The sequence below is a fragment of the Arachis ipaensis genome, chromosome B7 (assembly GCF_059453495.1).
Source record: "Arachis ipaensis isolate K30076 ecotype BB chromosome B7, ASM5945349v1, whole genome shotgun sequence".
In the NCBI taxonomy this organism is placed as follows: Eukaryota; Viridiplantae; Streptophyta; class Magnoliopsida; order Fabales; family Fabaceae; genus Arachis; species Arachis ipaensis.
This window is the reverse complement of record NC_142442.1, coordinates 6726638-6750844: the sequence shown is the minus strand read 5'-3', so window position 1 is coordinate 6750844 and position 24207 is coordinate 6726638. Positions and strand designations below refer to the sequence as shown.

The window sequence follows — 24207 nt, the reverse complement described above, 5'->3', positions numbered from 1 at the left end:
ACAACTAAACACGGCACAACCTAAGTTATGAGTTGAGTTATGATTTATGAATGAATTTCGCTAAGGAGTGAATGGAATATAATGAGTTATTTATTTAATTTAATATGGGTTAAAAAATAAATATTTAAGATAAAATATTATTAATTTTTTAAACACAATATATTTATATTATTTAAAATAATTATTCGAATACTAAGAATAATAAATATTTGATATCTTACTGAATCAAATATCTTTATATTCATTGTACATATTGTATAGATTAGGACTGGTAATTGATAGGGTAGGGTAGGATTTGGACTCTATCCTAATCCTATTCACGGGTTGAAAATTTTATTAAAATTCTACCCTACTCTATCCGCAGGTTGAGAATTTATCAACCTTAACTCTATCCGCACCCTAAAATTCTAAACCCTACCCTACTCTACCCTACCTACCCTACTCTATCCTACCCGCAGAAATATCAAATTTTTTCAAAGTAAATATAAAATTTAATCTTTTCGAATTTTATACATATTAATAACATAAAAAATAAAAAACTAATTCTCTAAATTATTAAATTAACGAACTAGTTTTAGTGGTTGTTTATTTATTGTAAGTCATTACATATAAAATATTGTGGGTTTAACTCTTACCTTCTTCAATATATATCTAATTTTTATAAAATATATGTTATATATGAGGTACGGATAAGATAGGATAAAGTACACTACCCACAAACATACCCGGACCGTATCCTATCTTACCCACAGCGAATTGGGTAGCCTACCCTATCTGAACGGATTGGACCAGATTAGATACCTGCGGGTAGGATATGAATTGCCAGCATGAGTATAGATACCCCCGTTACTTCCTCTTTATGAATGAATTGAAGTGGGAACTCCCTCATTCAACATTATAGATATCTTTTGCCGACTAATTTTAACACATTAATTAATCTGAAGTTATCTAATTTGCACTAACACACTAGAAAACAAGTTCAATTTTTTCCTCTTCCAACATCACAATTCACAACACAATTCATTGTATAAATCCCATCCAAGTTTAAAACTTTCTTTGATTCTCCACCACCCTTTTGATTATTTAACATACCCATGTTGTCATCTGAATAATTTTACAAAATATTTTCTTTTCTCCACCACCAAAATGAAACAACCCAGATTCATATTTTCATCATTTTTCTTCCTCTTGGTGGTGGTAGATTTTGTAATTCTACCCATCAATGCAGAGTCAAAGTGTAGTGAGAGTTGTGGCTTAGCTTTAGCTTCCTACTATCTTTGGGATAATTCTAACCTCACATATATTGCAACTGTGATGAAATCAGAATATGTTACAAGATCACAAGGTGAAGATATTGTGAGCTACAACAATGGCACCATAAAAAGCAAAGATTCAGTCACATCCTCCACCAGAATCAATGTTCCATTCCCTTGTGAATGCATCAATGGTGAGTTTCTTGGCCATGTATTTCAATACTCAGTTTTGAGCAGTGACACCTATGATACCATTGCAAATTGGAGCTATTCAAACTTGGTCACTGCTGAGTGGTTGCAGAATACCAATACTTATTCACCAAATAATATTCCTTATCCTGCAACTGTTAATGTCACTGTTAACTGTTCCTGTGGGAATGGTGATGTTAGCAAGGATTATGGGTTGTTCATCACTTACCCTCTTAGACCTGAGGATTCTTTGGAGTCAATTGCAAACAAGACAAAGATTGATGCTAAGTTGCTGCAGGGATATAACCCTGGTGTGAATTTCAGCAAAGGGAGTGGTCTGGTTTATATTCCTGGGAAAGGTGTGAATTCTTGTTTTGATGCAATGTTTTTTTTGTGTTTCTGATATGAATTCATGATTTTTTTTTGTGTGTGCATGTTATGTGGTTGGTTTTATTAGGGTGTGTTTGTTAAGTATGACTTCTTATAGAGAGAATAGTATCGTATATATGAAATCATATATAGTTAGTGTGAGTAATGTTGAATTAAAGGAGAAAAAAAAATTGTTAACTGTGACAGTAGTGATGAAAATTTGAAGTCACTCATGAAATCCCTATAACATGTCCATATTGTTCTTCCTCTCTAATACTGTCAAGAGTATGCTTTAACTTATTAGCATCATTCTTATAGTTGGATCTTTCAAATTGGTGGTTTCTGAGGAGCTTCAAAATTTTGAAGTGAATAATATCTCACATTCTCCTTTCATTTCGCTTTTTTACAGATGAAAATGGCAACTATGTGCCCTTTAAACTAAGGTAACTTTTCTCTTAACCTCACTCTCCAAGCTATTTAAATTTCATTTTTCAGTGATCTCCTAAACTTAATGACCATGTTTTCATTTTCCTTTTCAGCAATGGAGGTTTGACAATCTCAGCACAGTTTTTCTATCATTGATAATTCTTTTCATTTAAGTTTGATATCAAGACAGTGAAGGTAAGGACTTTCTGCTGTTCTATTGTTTCTGCAGGGAAGGGTCTATCCGGTGGCGTTATTGGTGGAATATCTGTTGGAATAGTAGCAGCACTTCTGTTATTGGTATTTGGTGTTTATGTTAAATGTTACAGAAGAAAGAAGATTTGGAACAAAAAATTGGTAGCTAAAGATTCCAGCGAGAACTTTGTTCGCCAAGGTATATGGATTTCGACTTATATTTTATCTAATAGCATGCTTGGATTAGTAACTCTTATACATTGTCCCTCTTTCAGGCGAAACCTCTCATAATGCTGAAAACACAACTTCAGCTTCTGATGATACTAGTATTATAGGTGTTAAGGTAGAAAAATCAGCAGAGTTTTCGTATGAAGAACTAGCCAATGCCACAAATAACTTCAGTTTGGCTAAAAAGATTGGTCAAGGTGGTTTTGGTGAAGTCTATTATGGAGAGCTCAATGGCGAGGTTCATAATTTCTCTGTCTTACTAGCTTTGATTACAAGTATTTGAAAGAAAAGTTGCATATATTTTTTAGTTAATGAGAAACTAAATTGCAGTTCTTTTAGTTGAATAGATGCTACAAAGCATAGTCAAGTTTTATGTATGATAATACTGTTAGGACTTAAGATAACTAACATTTCAATTGTTACTTTCTTCTATCTTTCCACTTTGGCTGAAGTTTTCTCTGATAACACAGAGAGCTGCAATTAAGAAGATGGACATGAAAGCATCAAAAGAATTTCTCGCGGAACTGAAAGTGTTGACGCGTGTTCATCACTTAAACTTGGTAATCTTTCTCACATATTCCATAGATTGTTTTCAACTATGTTCATATGATATTTCTGTTTCAATGTTTCACTATGTTTCGATAACAATATAGGTACGCTTGATTGGATATTGTGTCGAGGGCTCTCTTTTCCTTGTGTATGAATATATCGAAAATGGAAACTTAAGCCAGCATCTGCGAAATTCAGGTAATATAAGCACATGATATGATACATATCTATGTTCAGAATTCAGTGCTTAATGATAAACTGTTATCATTTACCAGATAGTGAGCCTTTACCATGGTCTACCCGGGTTCAAATTGCTCTGGACTCGGCCAGAGGACTTGAATACATTCATGAGCATACGATGCCTGTATATATCCATCGCGATGTAAAGTCGGAAAATATTTTATTAGACAGAAACTTCCGTGGAAAGGTAAGATACATCTCAATAAATTCAATGAACTTGTTACTCTTTTTTTGTTTTCTTGTATAATTCTGTGAGATACTGCATTGCATTGTTTTGCAGGTTGCGGATTTTGGACTGACCAAGCTGATTGATGTTGGAAATTCATCAGCTCCAACTGCTAATATGGCCGGCACATTCGGCTACATGCCACCAGAGTATGATGAACTGTGTTTTCTCTCTATTCATTTTTTTTTGCTTTCTAAGGATTAGAGAAGAGTATAGTTGATCTTCATCTCCTTGTTTCCAATTAGAAGCACTAAAAATAGAAGTTTTTCAGTATTAACTTCACACATTCACATTCACATTCTAGAAGGGAAAGTGAGCTTTTTTAGATTTAATAGTAGGATTCTCTTATTTGCAGATATGTATATGGAAGTGTTTCTCCCAAAATAGATGTATATGCTTTTGGAGTAGTTCTTTATGAGCTTATTTCTGCAAAAGAAGCTCTGATGAGGAGTGGTGGTGCATCTGGTGCTGAATTGAAGGGCCTTGTGGCTTTGGTGATTATTAATGATCCTTCTGTGCATTGTTTTGAAATGTTGACTTAGTAATGTAAATCATGGGCGCGATTGGTTTGTGTTTTTATTTTCTGTTTTCATTTTCAGTATTTTCTGTTTTTAGAATTTTGTAAAGAAAAAAGAGAAAACATGAGAAAATATGAGAAAACACTGAAAATAAAAACAGAAAACCAAAACACAAACCAAACGCACTCTTAACATTTTCCTTCCTTGTTTCCTAATTCAATTTTTGGCAATTTATGTGGCAGTTTGAGGAAGTTTTTATCCAGCCAGACCCCAAAGAAGGTCTTAAAGAAATGGTGGATCCTAGGCTTGGAGATAACTATTCAATTGAATCAGTTTATAAGGTATACATTTTCATATATCATTTTTAAACTCTTTCTTTAGTTTTTAATGTTGCAGATTTCAATAGCTTTGGCTAACTTTGTTCTGGTTGCAGATGGCACAACTTGCCAAGGCATGTACAGAGGGAGATCCGCAGCGGCGGCCGAAGATGAGATCGGTGGTGGTTGCTCTTATGACACTAAGTTCAACCACTGAGAATTGGGACATTGCTTCCTTTTATGAAAATCCAGCTCTTGTAAATCTTATGTCTGGTAGATAGGAGTATCATGCAGCAGAGAAATGTAACATTTTAATTATTTTTGTTGCAAAAAGCTAAAACTAATTTGGAAATAAACACTCATATTGCTGAATTTCAAATGTATATAAAACTAGATTTAAATTTGCCCAATGTGTGAAAAACTAATAAATTTAGTTACAAAATAATTTAACTCTTAAAACTAAGAATTGTTTCATAATAAATTCTATAATATAATACAATGATAATAATACAATAAAAATTAATTCTATAAATATTATATATTGAAGTATTTGACTATTTGTTTAAGTTGATTTTTTTTTATTTTTAAAATAAAGAATTATATCATACTAAATTCTATAGTATAATATACAATAACAATAGTAGTATAATATAATTATTTTTGTTGATTTATACTTATATATATTAAAGTATTTGCTTAAGTAGAATTTGTGATAAAGTATAAAAAAAGATTCTATTTTTGATAAATGAGTTATATTTAAATTAATAAGTGACAAGTAAATACAAAAGTGATATATTTATTGGTATTCAAACAATGTTTAACTCATAATTTTTGTTTCGCTGGAAATGCTTTTTATTGCTGAATAAAATTCTACAATCATCTAAAAAAATAAATTATGAAGAATTAAAATAAATCTAAATATTTTTGCAACAATTTCTCTTTATATCGTTTGATATCAATTGACTTTACAACTTATAATTTCATATTAAAAATTCAAAAACATATACAAATATGATATATAAGTTAGTTGTTTAATCTCTAACATAAAATATATAAGAATACAATAATATTTCAATAAATAGTGTATACCAAAAGATGAGCCACCAATCACCCATCACTGCATACAGAAATATATATTGCTATCTCAGAATTTTTTATTATGTTATTGTTAATAAATTTGATTAATCATCTATTTTATATTTGATTATTCTATTATTTTTAAATTTGATTATTTTGATAGTAGATTATTTAATTGAAAAAAATACGTAAATTAATATATAAATAATTAAATATACAGGAAAATTAAACGTATTCATTCATACATGATTCCTCTTTTGAAGAAAATGTGGATATTTATCAATTAATAAGAGGGACCATGATGTCCAATTAGGCCAAGTTGCACACTTCCTCAAGTGCGTCTTCTATCCACACTAAATTTGACCTAATAAGAGCCAGTTGTGTTAATCTATTAGAAAAGAGAATATTTATTAAACGGTAGAAACTCAAGTACAGTCAACTTTACGTGAAGTTGATAGTTGAGAGCTGTTAGATAAAAATTTAGTCAAATCAGTCAAATTATCTAATGAATAAAATTAGAATAAAATTTAGAATAAAATCAGTCAACTTTCACTTTATTGTTTATTGAATAAAATTAGAATAATAAGTAGAAAGGAAAAGTATTTCTTATCTTTGGATGAAAATTGGGCCTAATAACACCTACTTTAACAATAATACAAAAAAAAAAAAAAATATCGCTTGCGCTGAATGCTTTGTTCATAGATGAAAATTCCTGAGTCCGTAAGAAAAGGAAGATCAAAGATTCCTTGGTCTCCATCAAGGGATTCTTCAAAAAATTAATAATTAAAATAGTCCATGAAAGTAATATGATAATTATTGTAAATAAATAAATAAGAAAGATATAAATATAAGATGGAGAAATATAAATATAAAATTTTAGTATTAATGTTCACTAATATAATTATTATGATATAATAAAAATAACTTATATATTACTAATATAAGTAGTTTGGTATATACAGAAAGAGAGAGAGAATATTGTATTGATTGTTGTTGTTGTATTATTGCCTGAGGCTTAAGCCTCTATTTATACGAGTGAAACTTTGAATTTTCAAACTTCATTAATGCTCAATTTAACTTGGGAGCTTCACTCTTTCATAGGAAAAATCAGCCGCCCAAGTATTGAATGGTCATCCACGTTATCATGTTTATCACAACACTCCCCCTTAGATGACCATTTAGGATTATTGCCTCGTTAAAACCTTACTAAAGAAAAATCCAATGGGAAAAAATCTTAGTGAAGGAAAAAGAGTACAATATCCTTTAGTGATGGGACTACCTCATTAAAAACCTTGTCAAGAAAAATCCAATGGGAAAAAAACTTGACTAAGGAAAAAGAGTACAGTTTCCCCCTCTTGCGGACATCATTTAATGTCTCGAAATCGGCGCATCCCAATCTCATGTACCAATCTTTCAAAAGAGGATTTTGGGAGTGACTTTGTGAACAAATCAGCCAAATTGTCACTTGAGCGGATCTGTTGGACATCAATTGTCCCCTGATTTTGAAGATCATGAGTGGAGAAGAATTTTGGAGAAATATGCTTTGTTCTATCACCTTTGATGTATCCGCCTTTAAGTTGAGCAATACATGTTGTATTATCTTCAAACAGGACAGTTGGAACTATGTTATGGTCAATCAATCCACATGATGCCAGAATATATTGAACCAGGCTCCTCAGCCAAAAACACTCGCGACTAGCTTCATGAATTGCTAGTATTTCATCATGATTAGAGGAGGTTGCTGCTATTGTCTGTTTCGTAGACCTCCATGATATAGCTGTTCCACCATATGTGAACAGGTATCCTGTTTGAGATCTCCCTTTATGTGGATCAGACAAGTATCCAGCATCTGCATAGCCAACTAATTGTGACTTGGATCTATAGGGATAAAACAATCTCATATCAACCGTCCCATGAAGATATCGAAAGATTTGCTTGATTCCACTCCAATGTCTTCTGGTTGGAGAGGAACTATACCTTGCTAGTAAGTTTACAGCAAATGATATATCGGGTCGTGTGTTATTAGAAAGATACATTAGCGCTCCAATGGCACTAAAATATGGTACTTCAGGACCAAGGATATCTTCATTTTCTTCCTTAGGACGGAATTGATCCTTTTTCACATCCAAAGACCTTACGATCATTGGGGTACTTAATGGATGTGACTTATCCATATAAAATCTCTTCAAGATCTTTTCTGTGTATGTTGTTTGATGAATAAAGATTCCACTTTTTATATGCTCGATCTGCAGGCCGAGACAAAACTTAGTCTTTTCAAGATCTTTCATCTCAAACTCTTCTTTTAGAGTTTTTATAATTGTTGGAATCTCTTCAGGAGTCCCATGATATTTAAATCATCAATATACACAGCAATTATAATGAATCCAGATGCAGTTTTCTTTATGAAAACACACGGGCATATATCATCATTCCTGAAACCGTTTTTGGCCAGATACTCAGTAAGACGATTATACCACATTCGTCCAGATTGCTTTAGACCATATAAAGATCTTTGCAATTTGACTGAGTATAACCCTTGTGAATATTCATTGGATGGTTTAGATATCTTTAGTCCTTCAGGGACTTTCATATAGATATCCCGATCTAATGAGCCGTATAAATAGGCTGTTACCACATCCATTAAATGCATATGCAGTTTATGATATGTAGATAAGCTGACCAAATAATGCAATGTTATCGCATCCACTACAGGGGAATACGTTTCTTCATAATCTATACCGGGCCTTTGTGAAAAATCTTGTGCCACAAGTCGGGCTTTGTAGCGCACAACTTCATTTCTCTCATTTCGTTTTCTCACAAATACCCATCGGTATCCAACAGGTTTTACATCTTCAGGTGTACGGACTACAGGTCCAAAGACTTCACGTTTTGCAAGTGAGTCTAACTCAGCCTTCATGGCTTCTTTCCATTTTGGCCAATCATTCCTTTATCGACATTCTTCGACTGATCTTAGCTCAAGATCCTTACATTCATGCATGATATTCAATGCCACATTATATGCAAATATTTCATTGACAATTGTCTTATTTCGGTCCCATTTCTCTCCTGTAAAGACATAATTTATCAAGATCTCGTCATTTTCACAATTTTCAGGTACCTGAATGTCTTCTGGCGTTATATCAGAATTTTGGACAATTGCAGGTGTCTTTACTATGTCTTTTTCAACAGGAATAGTATTTACCTCTTTTCTTTTTCGAGGATTTTTGTCTTTGGAACCGACAGGCCTGCCACACTTCTGGCATGAATTTGCTTCAGTGGCTACTTGTTCTACTAGGACATCAATTCGAATTGGGGCATTTTTCGCCCTGCCACATTTCTGGCGTGAATTTATTTCAGTGGCTACTTGTCCTACTGGAACATCAATTCGAATTGGGGCATTTTTCACTGGTATATAAGATTTGGTTATCCTCTTTGTATCGGAAAATGCATCAGGCAATTCATTCGCTATTCTTTGCAAATGTATAATCTTTTGAACTTCTAGTTCACATTGCCCCGATCGAGGATCTAAATGCATCAATGATGATGCATTCCAATTAAGTTCATTTTCAGGAAGCTTATTCTCTCCCCTTAATGTTGGAAATTTTGATTCATCAAAATGACAATCCGCAAACCGGGCTTTAAATACATCTCCCGTTTGTATCTCAAGATACCTCACTATAGAGGGAGAATCATATCCAACATATATCCCCAATTTTCTTTGGGGTCCCATTTTGGTGCGATTAGGTGGTGCAATGGGAACATATATCGCACATCCAAATATTCTTAAATGGGAAACATTTGACTGCTGGCCAAAAGCTAATTGCATAGGAGAGAACTTATGGTAACTCGTCGACCTCAAACGAATAAGTGCTGCGGCATGTAAAATAGCATGCCCCCAAACTGAAGTTGGGAGATTTGTTCTCATAAGTAAAGGTCTAGCAATCAATTGGAGGCGTTTAATAAGTGATTCTGCTAGCCCATTTTGTGTGTGAACATAAGCTACTGGATGTTCAACAGTTATTCCATTAGCCATACAATAAGCATCAAAAGCTTGGGAAGTAAATTCACCAGCATTATCAAGGCGAATTTCTTTGATTGGATTTTCTGGAAATTGTGCTTTTAATCGAATAATTTGAGCCAGTAATCTCGCAAACGCCAGGTTGCGAGAAGATAATAAGCACACATGTGACCATCTCGAAGATGCGTCTATTAGGACCATAAAATATCTAAAAGATCCACATGGTGGATGAATAGGTCCACATATATCACCTTGAATCCTTTCTAGGAATTCAGGGGACTCAAATCCAATCTTTACTGGTGATGGCTTTAAAATTAACTTCCCTTGAGAACATGCAGCACAACAAAATTCACTAGATTTAAGAATCTTCTAGTTCTTTAGTGAATGTCCATGAGAGTTTTCAATAATTCTCCTCATCATGGTTGTTCCCGGATGACCCAATCTATCATGCCAAGTTATGAATTTATTTGGGCTAGTAAACTTCTGGTTTACAATGGCATGTGATTCAATTGCACTAATCTTGGTATAATACAATCCATATGAAAGTGAGGGTAATTTTTCTAATATAACTTTCTTATTTGAATTATGAGTTGTGATACATAAGTACTCATGACTTCCCTCATTCATAGTCTCAATATGATATCATTTCGGCGAATATCTTTAAAGCTCAACAAGTTTCTTCGAGACTTGGTAGACAACAGTGCATTATTTATTATAAATTTTGTTCCTCCAGGAAACAAAATTATAGCTCTTCCGGAGCCTTCTATCACATTGCCTGAGCCAATAATAGTATTAACATATTCCTCTTTTGGCACAAGATGGGTAAAATATATATCACTTTTGAGAATGGTGTGCGAACTTGCACTATCCGCAAGACAAATATCTTCAGAATATGTCCTTGCCATTTTTCTTCAAAGACAAATGATAATAATAATAATAAAATAAGTAGAAGTACATGCACAGTAAAATTATTCACATGAATACTTAACAAACACATACACATATCAAACTATTCCATCATTGATCAAATAGCCAATATTTCCTTCAGAATCCTTAAAGAAATTAGATACATTATAATGAGTGGTGGAATTTTCATCATTTGAAACAAAATTTGTTTCCTTTCCTTTGTCATCCTTTTTCAAGGATGCTTGATAAAGATCAACTAGGTGCCTTGGGGTACGACAGGTACGTGACCAATGGCCCTTTCCACCACAACGGAAGCATTTATCCTCAATTGATTTACTTTGCCCATTGTTTCTTTCTTTATCCCACTTCTGGTGAGATTCTCTGTTTTGAACATAATTCTTTTTTCTTCCATAATTTTTCTTGTTATCAAAATCTTGCCATTTACCTCTTCTGGGGTTATAATTTGCCGCATTTGCTTCAGGAAATGGGGCGGTGCCAGCTGGGCGCTTCATGATTTCTTAAGAGCAACTCATTGTTGCGTTCAGCAACAAGAAAGCAAGAAATTAACTCAGAATATTTTTAAATTCTTTTTCTCGATACTGCTGCTGCAGGAGCACATTCAAGACATGGAAGGTCGAGAAAATTTTCTCTAACATATCGAGTTTAAGGAAGTATCACCGTCTTTTGATGATTGTACCTTTCTTCAAGGTCTTTCCACAGATCTGCAGGATCTTTTAATATGGGATATTCATTTTTCAATCATACGTCAAGATGACGACGAAGGAAAATCATGGCCTTGGCTTTATCCTTCTGGGATGCATTATTTTTAGTCTTAATGGTATCTCTAAGATCCATTGAATCAAGATGGATTTTAACATCTAGTATCCATAATAAATAATTATTCTCAGATATATCAAGAGCATTATATTCAAGATGAAAGAGTTTCGACATAATAAAAATTTGTTACCTGAAGTCTTCTTAAAACTTCGTTAGAGTTTCGTGCTGATAACGTGTTGTAAATAAATAAATAAGGAAGATATAAATATAAGATGGAGAAATATAAATATAAAACTCTAGTATTAATGTTCACAAATATAATTATTATGATATAATAAAAGTAACTTATATATTACTAATATAAGTAGTCTCATATGTAAAGAAAGAGAGAGAAAAAATATTGTATTAATTGTTGTTGTTGTATTATTGCCTGAGGCTTAAGCCTCTATTTATACATGAGTGAAACTTTGAATTTTCAAACTTCATTAATGCTCAATTTAACTTGGGAGTTTCACTCTTTTATAGGAAAAATCAGCCGCCCAAATATTGAATGGTCATCCACGTTATCATGTTTATGAGTTTATCACAACAATAATCAGTGTAATTTCAAAAAGGTGAAATGTCTGAAATTAATTCTTAACAAATATAGTAATAAGTTTAATTAGCATCCCAATTGTATTTTTCAGAACCTAATTTGAGATATTCAATTTTGACTTTTGAGAAATAAATTAATACACACTTGATCTTTAATAATTATTTTGACTAACCCTTAGTTAGAAATATAATACTCAGTCTTACAATGACAAACTGGATAAATTGAGTTTGCATCTAAGAATGATGGACTTTATAATATGGTCTCTCTACACTCTTTAGTAGTATAGTCTATACATTATTATATTATTACAATTTTGCTATGCATACAGTAGACACAATTTCAACACCAATATTTTTAACCGGGAATGATTGGTGTACCCAATAAATATGTTATTAATATTCTTCTTACATGCCATCCCGTAATTATATATTTGTAGTTGAAATCACATCTTAACCATTTGTATGACCAGATCCAACATCGTAGAGTCCATGAAGTAATTTAGCAGCCCAACTTGTAAGTTTATTAAGAATTAGAGTAAACAATAAATTTTAAACAGTACATTTTGTTCTTCAACAAATTTTTATTATTTTAGAGATTCTCGATACGAATTGATCTCTTCGTAAGGAAGACTAATTTGTCTTATAATAAAATTTGTTAGGAATTTATTAATTTGGAGATATCGTTAAAATTTTAGTAAGAAAGCTAAATTCAAATCCTTGTCACTTTTACCAATTCCAGGTTGTTACTGTTTTAAATTATTATCACTATTATTATTTATCTTTGCATGTGTCATGTGCATGCTTTGCACAAGCTTGATTCCACTAACAATGGAACACAATTTCATGTTTCCATTGTTGTTCTTGTTGCTGATTACTTTACCTTTGAGTGCAGAATCAAAGTGTAGCAAGAGCTGTGACTTAGCTTTTGCTTCTTACTATCTTTGGAACAATGATTCTAGCCTGCTATATATTTCACACATCATGCAATCCAATCTTCTTCACAAAGTTGAAGATATTGTTAGATACAACAAAGACACCTCATATCCATCACATACCAGAGTTAATGTTCCAATACCTTGTGATTGCATCAATGGTGAGCTATCACAATTCACACACTCTTATTTTAAATTAAAACTTTTGATTCTAACACACAAAATTCTAACAATTTGCATTATAGATGGAGAGTTTCTGGGCCACACATTCCAGTACTCAGTTACTCGAGGCGACGACTACTTAACCATTGCCAATGGGACTTTTTCCAACTTGGTCACAGCAGAGTGGCTGCAGAACACTAACAGCTATTCACAAGATGCTATTCCGGCCGGTGGAAAGGTTAATGTGACAGTTAACTGTTCTTGTGGAGACAGTAATATTAGCAAACATTATGGATTGTTCATCACATACCCTCTTAGGCCTGAGGATTCTTTGCAGTCAATTGCAAACCAGACAAAGCTTGATCCTGAGTTGTTGATGAAATACAACCCCAGTGTAAATTTCAGCAAAGGGAATGGTCTGGTTTATATTCCCGGCAGAGGTTCGCTTTCTGATTTCGATGCCATGTTTAGGTCTACTTATATAAATTCATGAGGATTATGTACATGTTACAATTTGTGACATTGGTTTTTTGCATATGGTGCATTTATAGATAGAACTGAAAGTAGAGTAGTCCCTCATATCTATGCTAATTCCTAAGCAGTTTCGCCTTTTGCAGTTGAACTAAAATGCATTCAAGGGTATAATAATTAATAAAATTAGCATCATGCTTATGAATGTATATTTCAAATTAGTTTATCAGGAACCATAAACCTTGAGACAAATTCCTCATATTTTCTTTTGCTTTCACTTTCCAGATGAAAACGGCAACTATGCGCCTCTTCGCCCAAGGTATTGTTCTTTAAAGTTCAAATCTTATTGTGTTAATGCAATTCTCTAATAACCTGCTAATCTTTATGAATGTATTGTCATTTTCATTTTCAGCTCTGGAGGTTTGTCCATTCTCAATCAGAAGAAAGTAGTCTTATTGATAATTGTTTACACTCGAATTTGATATCAATACCCGATCCAGGGTAAGGATATCCTAAAAGACAAATGTAATAGTACTACTTTCTGCTCATATTTTGTTCTTGTAGAACAGGTCTACCAGATAGGATTGTTGCTGGAATATCTGTTGGAGTTGTAGCAGTAGTTCTGTTATTAGCATTTTGTGTTTGTATTAAATGTTGCGGAAGGAAGAAGAAGAAACTGAGAACAGAATATTTCGGTCAGAACACTACTCGAGCTAGGGAAGGTATGGATTTTGCACATATTTCATACTTGTTCAAAGTTTGAAACTCCCTCAAATAGCCCTTTAATTTGAACATGGGGAAGTAGTTAAAATTTTTAAGGATTTGATTGGTTTGACAACTTCCAAAAATATGATGCTACCATATCAAATGAGAGTCAAATACTTAATTTGTACATCTGAAAAAACAAATGTTAAAAGAATGGTTTGACAACTCTTTTTCTTCGAGATAGTTTGGCTTCAGTATAATTTCTGTTGCGTATCATGCAAGAATGGTGAACATGAACAGTCGAGTAACTCTTACTTATCATCCCTCTTTCAGATAAAGCCTCTGATAGCTTTGTAAACACAAGTGTGGAAAAATCAGCAGAGTTTTCATATGAAGAACTGGCCCATGCCACAAATAACTTCAGTTTGGCTAACAAAATTGGCCAAGGTGGTTTTGGAGAAATCTATTATGCAGAGCTGAATGACAAGGTTTGTAATCTCTATGTTGTTAGATTCGATTACTTGATTTGTCAGAAAAGTTACATATTTTTTGTAGTTGTATATGCTATAAACCTGTAACTGTAAGGAGTAGGATAGATTTGAAGTTGTTTTTCTTTCCATCTTTTCTACTTTCACTGAAATTCTCTCCAATAACTTAGAAAGCTGCAATAAAGAAGATGGACATGAAAGCATCAAAAGAATTTCTTGCAGAACTGAAAGTGTTGACACATGTTCAGCACTTAAACCTGGTAATATTTCAAATTTTAATGCATGCTTCTTTTTTCTCATTTCATGTTCATATAAAGTAAATATGCATTCGACTTCTCGAGGAACAAATTTGAAGTTAATCAGTCATGCCAGTATTTGTTCTTCTAGCCAAACAGAATTTCAGACACAGTTTCCCTATTGTGTAGACTGCTTTCATTTTTCTTTTCTTTTTTCTCAATATTACCTTGTTATCCATGTAGGTCCATTTAATTGGATATTGTGTTAAGGACTTCCTTTTCCTTGTGTATGAATATATCGACAATGGAAACTTAAGTGAACATCTACGAAATTCAGGTGATATGAGTACATTGAAAAAGGACAAATATCCATGTTCAATGCTGATTCATTGATGTGAATATGTGATTGTATTTTGTAAGGACTTAGTTAATGACAATTTTTCCAGATAGAGAACCTTTGCCATGGTCCACCCGGATTCAAATAGCTCTGGATTCAGCCAGGGGACTTGAATATATTCATGAACATACAAAGCCTGTATATATCCATCGCGATATAAAGTCTTCCAATATATTATTAGACAAATCCTTCCATGGAAAGGTATGAAACATTTTGATGGCTTATGTGAGCTTGCTACTCTTTTCTTTGTGCTATAATTCTGTGAGATACCGTGTATTAGTTAATCTGCAGGTTGCGGATTTCGGACTAGCAAAGCTGATTGATACTGGAAGTTCATCAGCTCCCACTGCTAATATGGCAGGCACATTTGGTTACATGCCACCAGAGTATGATGAATCATGTTTGTCTTTAAATTGAAACATCCACATTGCAAAACAGAACATGGACTTAGTTTAAGGGATCAAATTCAATTATACCATTGAAATATTATATTATCTTATTTGCAGGTATGTATATGGCAGAGTTTCTCCTAAATTAGATGTCTTTGCTTTTGGGGTTGTCCTTTATGAGCTTATTTCTGCTAAAGAAGCTGTGATCAATGGTGGTGCTGAAATCAAGGGCCTTGTAGCTTTGGTGAATTTTGATACCCTACTATGCATTACTTCTTCTTTTGTGTGTGATAACTGATAACATTAGAGGGCCTAGTGGCTTTACATAAGTAATTCAGACTATATTTATGTTCCTTCTTTTCTAATTTTTCTGGTGATTTTTGTGGCAGTTTCATGAAGTTTTTGATCAACCAGACCCTAAAGAAGGTCTTAAAGAACTGGTGGATCCTAGGCTTGGAGAAAATTACTCAATTGATTCAGTTTTCAAGGTATTATCTACTAGTTGGTGTCCATTTTTCCCCTAAAATATCCTTCTGATATATTTGTAGAAAGCATTTTGCCATTCCTAAGACTTCAACCCAAGACTTGTTATTAAGAGTAAAATACTTATCATCTTAGTCAGCTAATTCAATATTATTATTTTTACACAGATTGAATTTAAAAAAATGGTGGATTATAGGCATTTTAATATCCACTAGTACACTAGTCATGTATAAAGCAATATAAGCATTTTTATGCTTGTGATTTCAACAGCTTTGGTTGATTTCTTTTTTTGGTTGCAGATGGCACAACTAGCCAATGCATGTACAGAGAGGGATCCGAAGCGGCGTCCGAAGATGAGATCGGTGGTGGTTGCTCTTATGACACTTGGTTCAGGCACTGAGAATTGGGACATTGCTTCCTTCTATGAAAATCCAGCTCTTGTGAATCTAATGTCTGGTAGATAGAAGTAATAATATATTATGACATTGATGAACATGCAATGTTCACAAGATATAGCTGCCATGGTTCTTTGTGGTTTATTAACAAACACTTTGTGCTGCCGCTTTTTAATTTTAATATGGAAGCAAAGGTGGGGTTGGACGTGGTTATGGAGAAGAGAGGTGCTTGACTTGTGTGGTGTCAAAACACCACAAATCTGACCATGCGAGTTCCTCACAGCTTGTCGGACAGTCCGAGTTGTAGGCACGAAAACGGACGGTCCGTGTTGTGGTTCCCCAGCCACGTGTTGCGCGCAGATGTCTCCCCACAACGGTGTCTGAATCCCAACATTACCCACATTACCGCATGCTGAACCTACACCCACCATATGATATCACTATCATCTTCGCACCAAAGAGCAGCCACTCCTTCCTTTCTCCATTGGTTTTTGCTTTGCATGGTGGAAGAAAAATCAAAATGTCAAAGAAAAAAAAATCTAAAGATGCTAATCGTCTTGAACTTTATATTATGAGAAAGTATTCGGAACCAATATTTTTTTTTTACCAAAGATAGGAGACTCGAACCGGCAACCGCTTAATTGAGTATGAGGAGATTATGCCATTTGAGCTATAACTCATTGACATTGGGAACCAATATTAATCGTATACAATCTGTACAATGAATTAAAAAAAAGGTAAAATTAAAATTAGTATTTAAATCCATTCACACTATGTACGGTTATTTCTAATATTACCGTAACCTCCAATACACGTCTAAAACTCACCGTCATCTTCTCCGGTTCGCATCTCGCATCACTGAATTTCTCGCCGGCCATACCGAGGCCGCCGCATCCTCCCACCGACACCGTCCACACCTCCGCCGGTCAGCCCGATGCGCCTCGCCCTCTGACGCTTAGCCTAACATTGCTGCCGCTGTTTTCGTGTCTCTCTTCCGAACTGACTTCGCTTTCTCCCATTCCTTCAAGCCTCTTCTCACCGATGATTATTATTATTTTTAAAAATTTAAGAATATATGTAAAAATAATAGTTAGAATATTTGTTTAAATGTAGTTAGAGAATATTTGAATGAATGATAATATTTAAGTTAGACTAATATAATAGCTAAGTAAAAAATAATGTATAGTTAAAATTTTTTGTAATAATTTTTAAAGTTATAATTATTTAATTAAATTTTATAATTAATTTTAAAGATTATAATTTTAGATATTATAACATTTTTTTTGTAACCGTGAATAAATAAACAACTAATCTAGATTTTGTAATGTTGTTGAGAATTTTGATTGATGATGATTCGGTTTCGTGAAATATACTTAAATATAGTGGATTTGTTTTTTTGGTAATATTAATTTGGTTGTAGTTGAGATCTTAATATTAAATAAGAGCATTATTAGTTTAATAAGAATTGGAATTATGTATTAGTTGTTATTGTTAATAGTTAGTTATGAATAATTTTTAGGATTGTTAATTAAATTTAGAAGCTAGAATTATTTGTTTTAGTTGGATTTAGTAAGATAATTTATAAGAGTTGTGTGGTTTCAATTAATATGTGTTGTTGAGTTAGTTGTGCAGATTTTTTACTAATGAGACTTAATAAATTGGTGGGTTAGTACATGGTAACTACTAAATGTTGTAATTAGAAAAAAGTTTAGTATGAGTTTAATATTTTAGATTTTTAGTTGCTCTAGTTAGAAAATTATTATCCTTTAGTAGTAAATTAGTAATTGTTAATGAGTTGACTAATAATTTGTTATATTTTTATAGAGTTTAAGGATGTTGACATGTAATCATCCAGTCCCTCCGGATCGGTACAATGATAAGGTGGAGGAGCATTTATGATTAACTGGTTTTTATCATGTATCTCAGATTGAGGTAGTCCAATGTCAAAAAGCATTGGTGAATGCTCTAATCGAAAAGTGGCACCTAGACACACATACCTTTCACCTTCTGATTGGTGAATTTTCACAAATGAATTTTACTCCTTCAAATGTTTGTAACAAAATCTGACCAAAATAATACACTCTTAAAAGAACTCTGTCATCTATTTCTCTCACTCACCTAAACAAGAACATAAACTTCACTACCAGATTTTTGGGCTACATACCAAGAAGGAGAGAAACACAAATACAAGAAACCAGAGGAAGAAGCCGAGCAAGATAAAGAAGAAGACGGAATCTGATCTCTTCTACGAGTTACACACTTATATATATACAATATCCATAAATCGGACCCACCAATTAGGCACAGCTAATTCAAATTAAATTTAAAAAATATAACTCGGACCGTGCGAATTCATTTTCGGCTTCATACAAAAATTCATATATATATATATATATATATATATATATATATATATAACGCACGGTCCGATTTGCATGTTGTGAAATTCAAATTTCTCCTACTAAATTGGACCCTCCAATTTGTTTAGCAACTTTTGGCAACATAGAACTCGTACGGTCCGAATTCTAATCCCTGTTACTCGCATAAAATTGTCCATTTGGTCTAGCACGCCCTAATTTCATATCCAGCACATCACATTCAAGGGTTCGATAACGAAAAAATTGAGCCCACATTGGAACATTCAATTCTTTATGGAGAAAACGACTAAATTAAACATCAACAGTTTTTTAAAAATACACAATACGGAAAAGAACACAATCGATATACATCCATGACAAGTTAAAACAGGAAAGGCATAAAATTTTTCTCTTTGGATATAACATTTGAGTAAACAAACTATAAACTTTGAAGAAAACGGTATAATGATGGAGTTTACGCGGTCTCTACACATTTCAATTAATTAATACTACCATGTATATAAGCAGTTAAGCACAAGGCAACAAATTTTTTTTATAAAAATTATAAATTTTTGAGTAATTAATTAATTAATTGAATTTAATTACATGGATCAACATCAATCATATGTAAGACTGAAAGTGTATCAAGTCAACTTCTAAAAGTTTAGAGATTATTAATAGGTAACAAGATTAGAAAGTTAAACAAACAAGCACACTAGGTACTAAAATCATGCTAATATGTTTGGTTTGAATATGGAACCCAGATTCAGATTATTATTATCACTCTTCTTCTTGTTGTTGGTGGATTTTATACCATTCAATGCAGAATCAAAGTGTAGAAAGAGTTGTGGCTTAGCTTTAGCTTCCTACTATCTTTGGCCAGGTTCTAACCTCACATATATTGCAACAGTTTTGGAATCACGGTTTGTTACAAGGCCACAAGATATTGCTAACTACAACAAAAATGGCAAAGACTACACAAGGGTGAATGTTCCATTCCCTTGTGAATGCATCAATGGTGAGTTTCTTGGCTATACTTTCCAATATTCGGTTTCGAGTGGTGACACCTATGAATCCATTGCCGGGAAGAGTTTTTCCAACTTGGTCACTGCTAAGTGGTTGAGATCCCTCAACAGCTATTCACGATATGAAATTCCTGAGAACGGAATGGTTAATGTCACAGTTAACTGTTCCTGTGGGGACAGTAATGTTAGCAAGGATTATGGTTTGTTCATCACATACCCTCTTAGGCCTGAGGATTCTTTGGAGTCAATTGTAAACCAGACAAAGCTTGATCCTTTGTTGCTGCTGAGATACAATCCTGGTGTGAATTTCAGCAAAGGGAGTGGCCTGGTTTATGTTCCTGGGAAAGGTATCAGTACTTATTCAAGATGTTTTTGTGCATGTTATTTGATTGGTTTGATTATGGATTAAAGGGTAGTAGGTATTAAGGTTCATAATTAGTGTTGATTTATTTTTCATTATTAGTGTTGAAATTAATATCTCATATATTATTATTTGTACCTTTCACTTTCCAGATGTAAATGGTAACTATGAACCTTTCCACCTAAGGTATTTTATTTTAATATAAAGATGAATAGCATTTTTTCAATCTCTAATAACCTGCTAAAGCTAATCTTGATGATGTGTTTTTGTTTTATATTTCAGAACTAGAGGTATGACATTTTCTGTGAGCAGAAAGTAGTACTATTTTGAGAATTGATTACACTTGAGCTTGATATCAATACCAGATCCAGGGTAAGGATGTATTGTTCTTCAATCTTCATAGCAGGTCTGCGAGGTGAGGTTATTGCCGGAATATCTGCAGGAGTTGTAGCATCACTTCTGATATTAGCATTTTGTGTTTATGTTAGATATTGCAGAAGGAAGAAAAAATTGCCAGTAAAACATACAAGACGGAAAACTACTCGAGTTATGGAAGGTATATGGAAAAGAAAAGAGTTTGATTCTCTCATTTTCTCTTTTGCTTAAAGAGTTTGATTTCATGCAAGCATTAGTATAGTTTGTTTTCTTGATTGAAAATATGATTGAAGCCTATTAATATCATAGGTGACAGTGTAGAGAAATCAGCAAAGTTCTCATATGAAGAACTAGCCAATGCCACAGATAACTTCAGTTTGGCAAACAAAATTGGTCAAGGTGGTTTTGCGGAAATATATTATGCAGAGCTGAATGGCGAGGTTTGCGATCCGTGTTCTTAGACTTTACTTCAATAATTCTGTTTGGATAACTTTGCAATTGTCACTATTTTCTGTTTTTTCCATTTTGGCTCTATTTTTCTTTGATAACACAGAGAGCTGCAATAAAAAAGATGGACAAGACAGCATCAAAAGAGTTTCTTGCAGAACTGAAAGTGTTGACTCGTGTTCATCACTTAAACCTGGTAATCCTTCTCATTTAATTCCTTTTCTTTATAAGTTTGGATCAAATAAAGAACATATTTGAGACAAAGTTGCCATATTTCATAGTTTGTTTTCATTATTTGCTCATGTTATCTCTTTACTTTCTTATGTAGGTACGGTTGATTGGATATTGCATTAAGGGCTCTCTTTTCCTTGTTTATGAATACATTGACAATGGAAACTTGAGCCAACATCTACAAGATTCAGGTGATATAAGTACATATTCAGATAGAAATTTATAAGAACTTAGTTAATGATAAAATCAAACTGTCTCCAGATAGAAAACCTTTGTCGTGGTCAGACCGGATTCAAATAGCTCTCGATTCAGCCAGAGGACTTGAATATATTCATGAATGTACAACGCCTGTATACATACATCGCGACATAAAATCAGCAAATATTTTAATAGACAAATTCTTCCATGGAAAGGTAAGAATTAATAAAATTTTTTACTAGCCTTATGCTAGCTTAACCGTTTTTTCTTTTTCGGAGTGATTCTGTGAGATCTATCCTGTATTACTTCGTTTTCAGGTGGCAGATTTTGGACTAGCAAAGTTGATTGATGTAGGAAGTTCATCAGTTCCCACTGATAAAATGGCAGGCACATTTGGTTACATGCCACCAGAGTATGATGAATCATATTTTGATCTCTCTAAATTCACATACTCACATGTCAGAACATAACATGAACTTGGTTTGAGGGATTAAATTCAGTTATACTGTTCTCTTTTTTCTCAGGTACATATTTGGGAATGTTTCTCCTAAAGTAGATGTCTATGCTTTTGGAGTTGTTCTTTATGAGCTTATTTCTGCTAAAGAAGCTGTGATCAAGGATGGTGATGAAATTAAAAGCCTTGTAGCTTTGGTGATTTTTTTTTCACCCTTTTGTTCATTACTCCCTCCGTTTCAAAATAACTACTACTTTCACTTTTTGAGACATTTGAAAAATTAATGTATCTAGATCACGAGATTGTCTAGATACTTTAATTTTTCAATTTACAGTTATTTTGAAATGGAAGGAGTATTACCAATGATAGCCTAGTGATTATATGTAACCAATTAAAACTATAGATTCCTTGTGTTGTAATTTCTTGATTACTTGTGTGGCAGTTTAATGAAGTTTTTGAGCAGCCAGATCCAAATGGTGGTCTTAAAAAACTAGTGGATCCTAGGCTTGGAGATAATTACTCAGTTGATTCAGTTTTCAAGGTACTACTTATGATTATAGAATTTAAGCTTCTTTTGGTGTTTCTGATTTCAACAGCTATGACTATTAGTCTACTTTCCAGATGGCACAACTTGCCAAGGCATGCACCGAGAGAGATCCGCGGCAGCGTCCGAAGATGAGATCTGTTGTGCTTGCTCTTGGGACACTAAATTCAAACATTGAGAATTGGGATTTGCTTCTACAAAAATACTGCTCTTTTGAATCTATACTGTCTGCAAGATAGGACTAACAATGCAGAATAATGATACAAATGTCACATTGTAATTCTTTCTGCTGCAAAATAAAATCTAATTTGGAAAGATTCACAAAACTGTTGCATTTCTCATATATTTATCAATGTCACAAAACAGAGTTTATACATAACATATGGTTAGCTTCTCAAAGATTGCATTTGGTAATTGGATATTGTTGGTGGGTCCTCAACCTCAAGTGGGATCCACAACCTTTTAAAACAAAAAAAAAGAATAAAATAAAAGAAAGTGGCTTTAAGCCACGAGAGAGGGAGAGAGAGAATTGAAGCCTCATTCATTTTGAATGAAAGGAAAGAAACACGGGTTTTCGGCGTACAGAGAAGAAGAAAATTGGGGGAAAAGAGCATTGCTATTTTGATCATATTGACTTGGTAAATTCGTTTCATTTCTTATGAAATTTTAGTATGTTATTTCTGGTGTAGAGATGAATATTAGGATATAACTTGTTAGTTGTATTGTCTTTTCTTTTGCCTGATTTGAGATACCCACTTTGTGGAGGGTTTATGTTGATTCCATCAGTTTTGATTATGTATTTTGTTGATTGTTGAGATGCCCTAGTGTCACTAGAAAAACTGTTTTTGTACCCATTATTCTGATAGTGGAAGATTTTTCTGGACTAGGTTTCGTGGATTTTTTGTCCCTCTTTTGGGGGTTTTCCCACGCTAAAATTCTGGTGTCTGATTATTTAATTTCTGTCATTATAATTGTTGCTTGAAGTATCTTTGGAATTGCTTATTTAATCGCACAGGTTATGGAAAATTTATTTTTGGTGCTTCCGCTGTTAGACAGGTTCTTATTTTGAACCTTTGTTGAGTTTTTCCAACAAAGTGGTATCTAGAGCTTTGGTTGTTTATCTCTGTACCGATTAAATGGAGGAAAATACTCATAAAACGAATATGGTCAAATTGAATTTCCAAAATTATTCAATTTGGAAGACCCTCATGGAAGATATGTTGTATAACAAGGACTTGTATAATCCTGTGGAGGGGGATAAATCCAAAGGTACTAAATCCGATGCTGAATGGAAGAAATTGAATCGGAAGGCAGTTGCTTCGATTAGGCAATGACTTGATTTTAGCGTGTATCCACATGTTGACACCGAAACGAATGTTGAGAAGATGTGGAACAAATTGAAGGAGTTATATGAGAGGAAAAATGTGCAAAACAAAGCATTCTTGATCAGGAAGCTTGTCAATATGAAGTATACTGAAGGTAAATCAATGCCAGAGCACTTGAGCATTTTTCAAGAGACAGTGAACCATCTGAAAAATAATGAAATCACTTTGAATGATGAGTTGCAAGTCTTGTTGTTGTTGAGCTCTTTGCCTGATAGTTGGGAAGTTCTGGTTGTGACACTGACTAACTCAGCTCCGAATGAGAAGTTGACGTTAGCAATGGTGAAAGAGAGCAT

General features: G+C 33.4%; 3 protein-coding genes across 4 annotated transcripts; all 3 read left to right on the top strand.

Moving 5' to 3' along the window:
• The first annotated feature begins 875 nt into the window (after positions 1–875).
• Positions 876–4917, top strand: LOC107608701 (lysM domain receptor-like kinase 3). Of its 2 annotated transcripts, XM_016310404.3 has the most exons (12): positions 876–1801; positions 2221–2254; positions 2351–2358; positions 2467–2628; positions 2705–2895; positions 3128–3217; positions 3311–3404; positions 3482–3633; positions 3727–3821; positions 4028–4166; positions 4433–4531; positions 4624–4917. In XM_016310404.3, exons 1-12 carry the CDS (start codon positions 1147–1149, stop codon positions 4786–4788), a joined length of 1884 nt encoding a protein of 627 aa, XP_016165890.1. In that variant the 5' UTR covers positions 876–1146; the 3' UTR covers positions 4789–4917. The 2 variants fall into 2 exon arrangements, with proteins under 2 accessions (XP_016165890.1, XP_088349786.1); XM_088493660.1 differs by lacking the exon at positions 2351–2358 and having other exon boundaries at positions 1006–1801; positions 2221–2237; positions 2433–2628.
• A 7805-nt stretch (positions 4918–12722) lies between these two features.
• Positions 12723–16606, top strand: LOC107608708 (lysM domain receptor-like kinase 3). The gene is made up of 12 exons (XM_088493442.1): positions 12723–12972; positions 13057–13413; positions 13730–13763; positions 14009–14166; positions 14483–14637; positions 14808–14897; positions 15117–15210; positions 15320–15471; positions 15562–15656; positions 15777–15903; positions 16049–16147; positions 16442–16606. The coding sequence occupies exons 1-12, from the start codon at positions 12723–12725 to the stop codon at positions 16604–16606; spliced, it is 1776 nt and encodes a 591-aa protein (XP_088349568.1).
• Positions 16607–19615: 3009 nt separating this feature from the next.
• Positions 19616–22804, top strand: LOC107608704 (chitin elicitor receptor kinase 1-like). The gene is made up of 11 exons (XM_088494388.1): positions 19616–20266; positions 20433–20466; positions 20610–20836; positions 20965–21095; positions 21209–21298; positions 21431–21524; positions 21595–21746; positions 21849–21943; positions 22056–22182; positions 22428–22526; positions 22607–22804. Exons 1-11 carry the CDS (start codon positions 19633–19635, stop codon positions 22766–22768), a joined length of 1845 nt encoding a protein of 614 aa, XP_088350514.1. The 5' UTR covers positions 19616–19632; the 3' UTR covers positions 22769–22804.
• The last annotated feature ends 1403 nt before the right edge of the window (positions 22805–24207 follow it).

Bases quoted from the DNA above. Each gene is read 5' to 3' on its own strand.
- LOC107608701 (XM_088493660.1), top strand. From the start codon at position 1,147: ATGAAACAACCCAGATTCATATTTTCATCATTTTTCTTCCTCTTGGTG. The intron at 2,629-2,704 runs GTATATGGATTT...TCCCTCTTTCAG, and splicing joins CGAGAACTTTGTTCGCCAAG to GCGAAACCTCTCATAATGCT. The intron at 3,822-4,027 runs GTATGATGAACT...TCTTATTTGCAG, and splicing joins TTCGGCTACATGCCACCAGA to ATATGTATATGGAAGTGTTT.
- LOC107608708 (XM_088493442.1), top strand. From the start codon at position 12,723: ATGTTTCCATTGTTGTTCTTGTTGCTGATTACTTTACCTTTGAGTGCA. The intron at 14,898-15,116 runs GTAATATTTCAA...TTATCCATGTAG, and splicing joins ATGTTCAGCACTTAAACCTG to GTCCATTTAATTGGATATTG. The intron at 15,211-15,319 runs GTGATATGAGTA...CAATTTTTCCAG, and splicing joins TGAACATCTACGAAATTCAG to ATAGAGAACCTTTGCCATGG.
- LOC107608704 (XM_088494388.1), top strand. From the start codon at position 19,633: ATGTTTGGTTTGAATATGGAACCCAGATTCAGATTATTATTATCACTC. The intron at 20,267-20,432 runs GTATCAGTACTT...TTCACTTTCCAG, and splicing joins GGTTTATGTTCCTGGGAAAG to ATGTAAATGGTAACTATGAA. The intron at 21,944-22,055 runs GTATGATGAATC...CTTTTTTCTCAG, and splicing joins TTTGGTTACATGCCACCAGA to GTACATATTTGGGAATGTTT.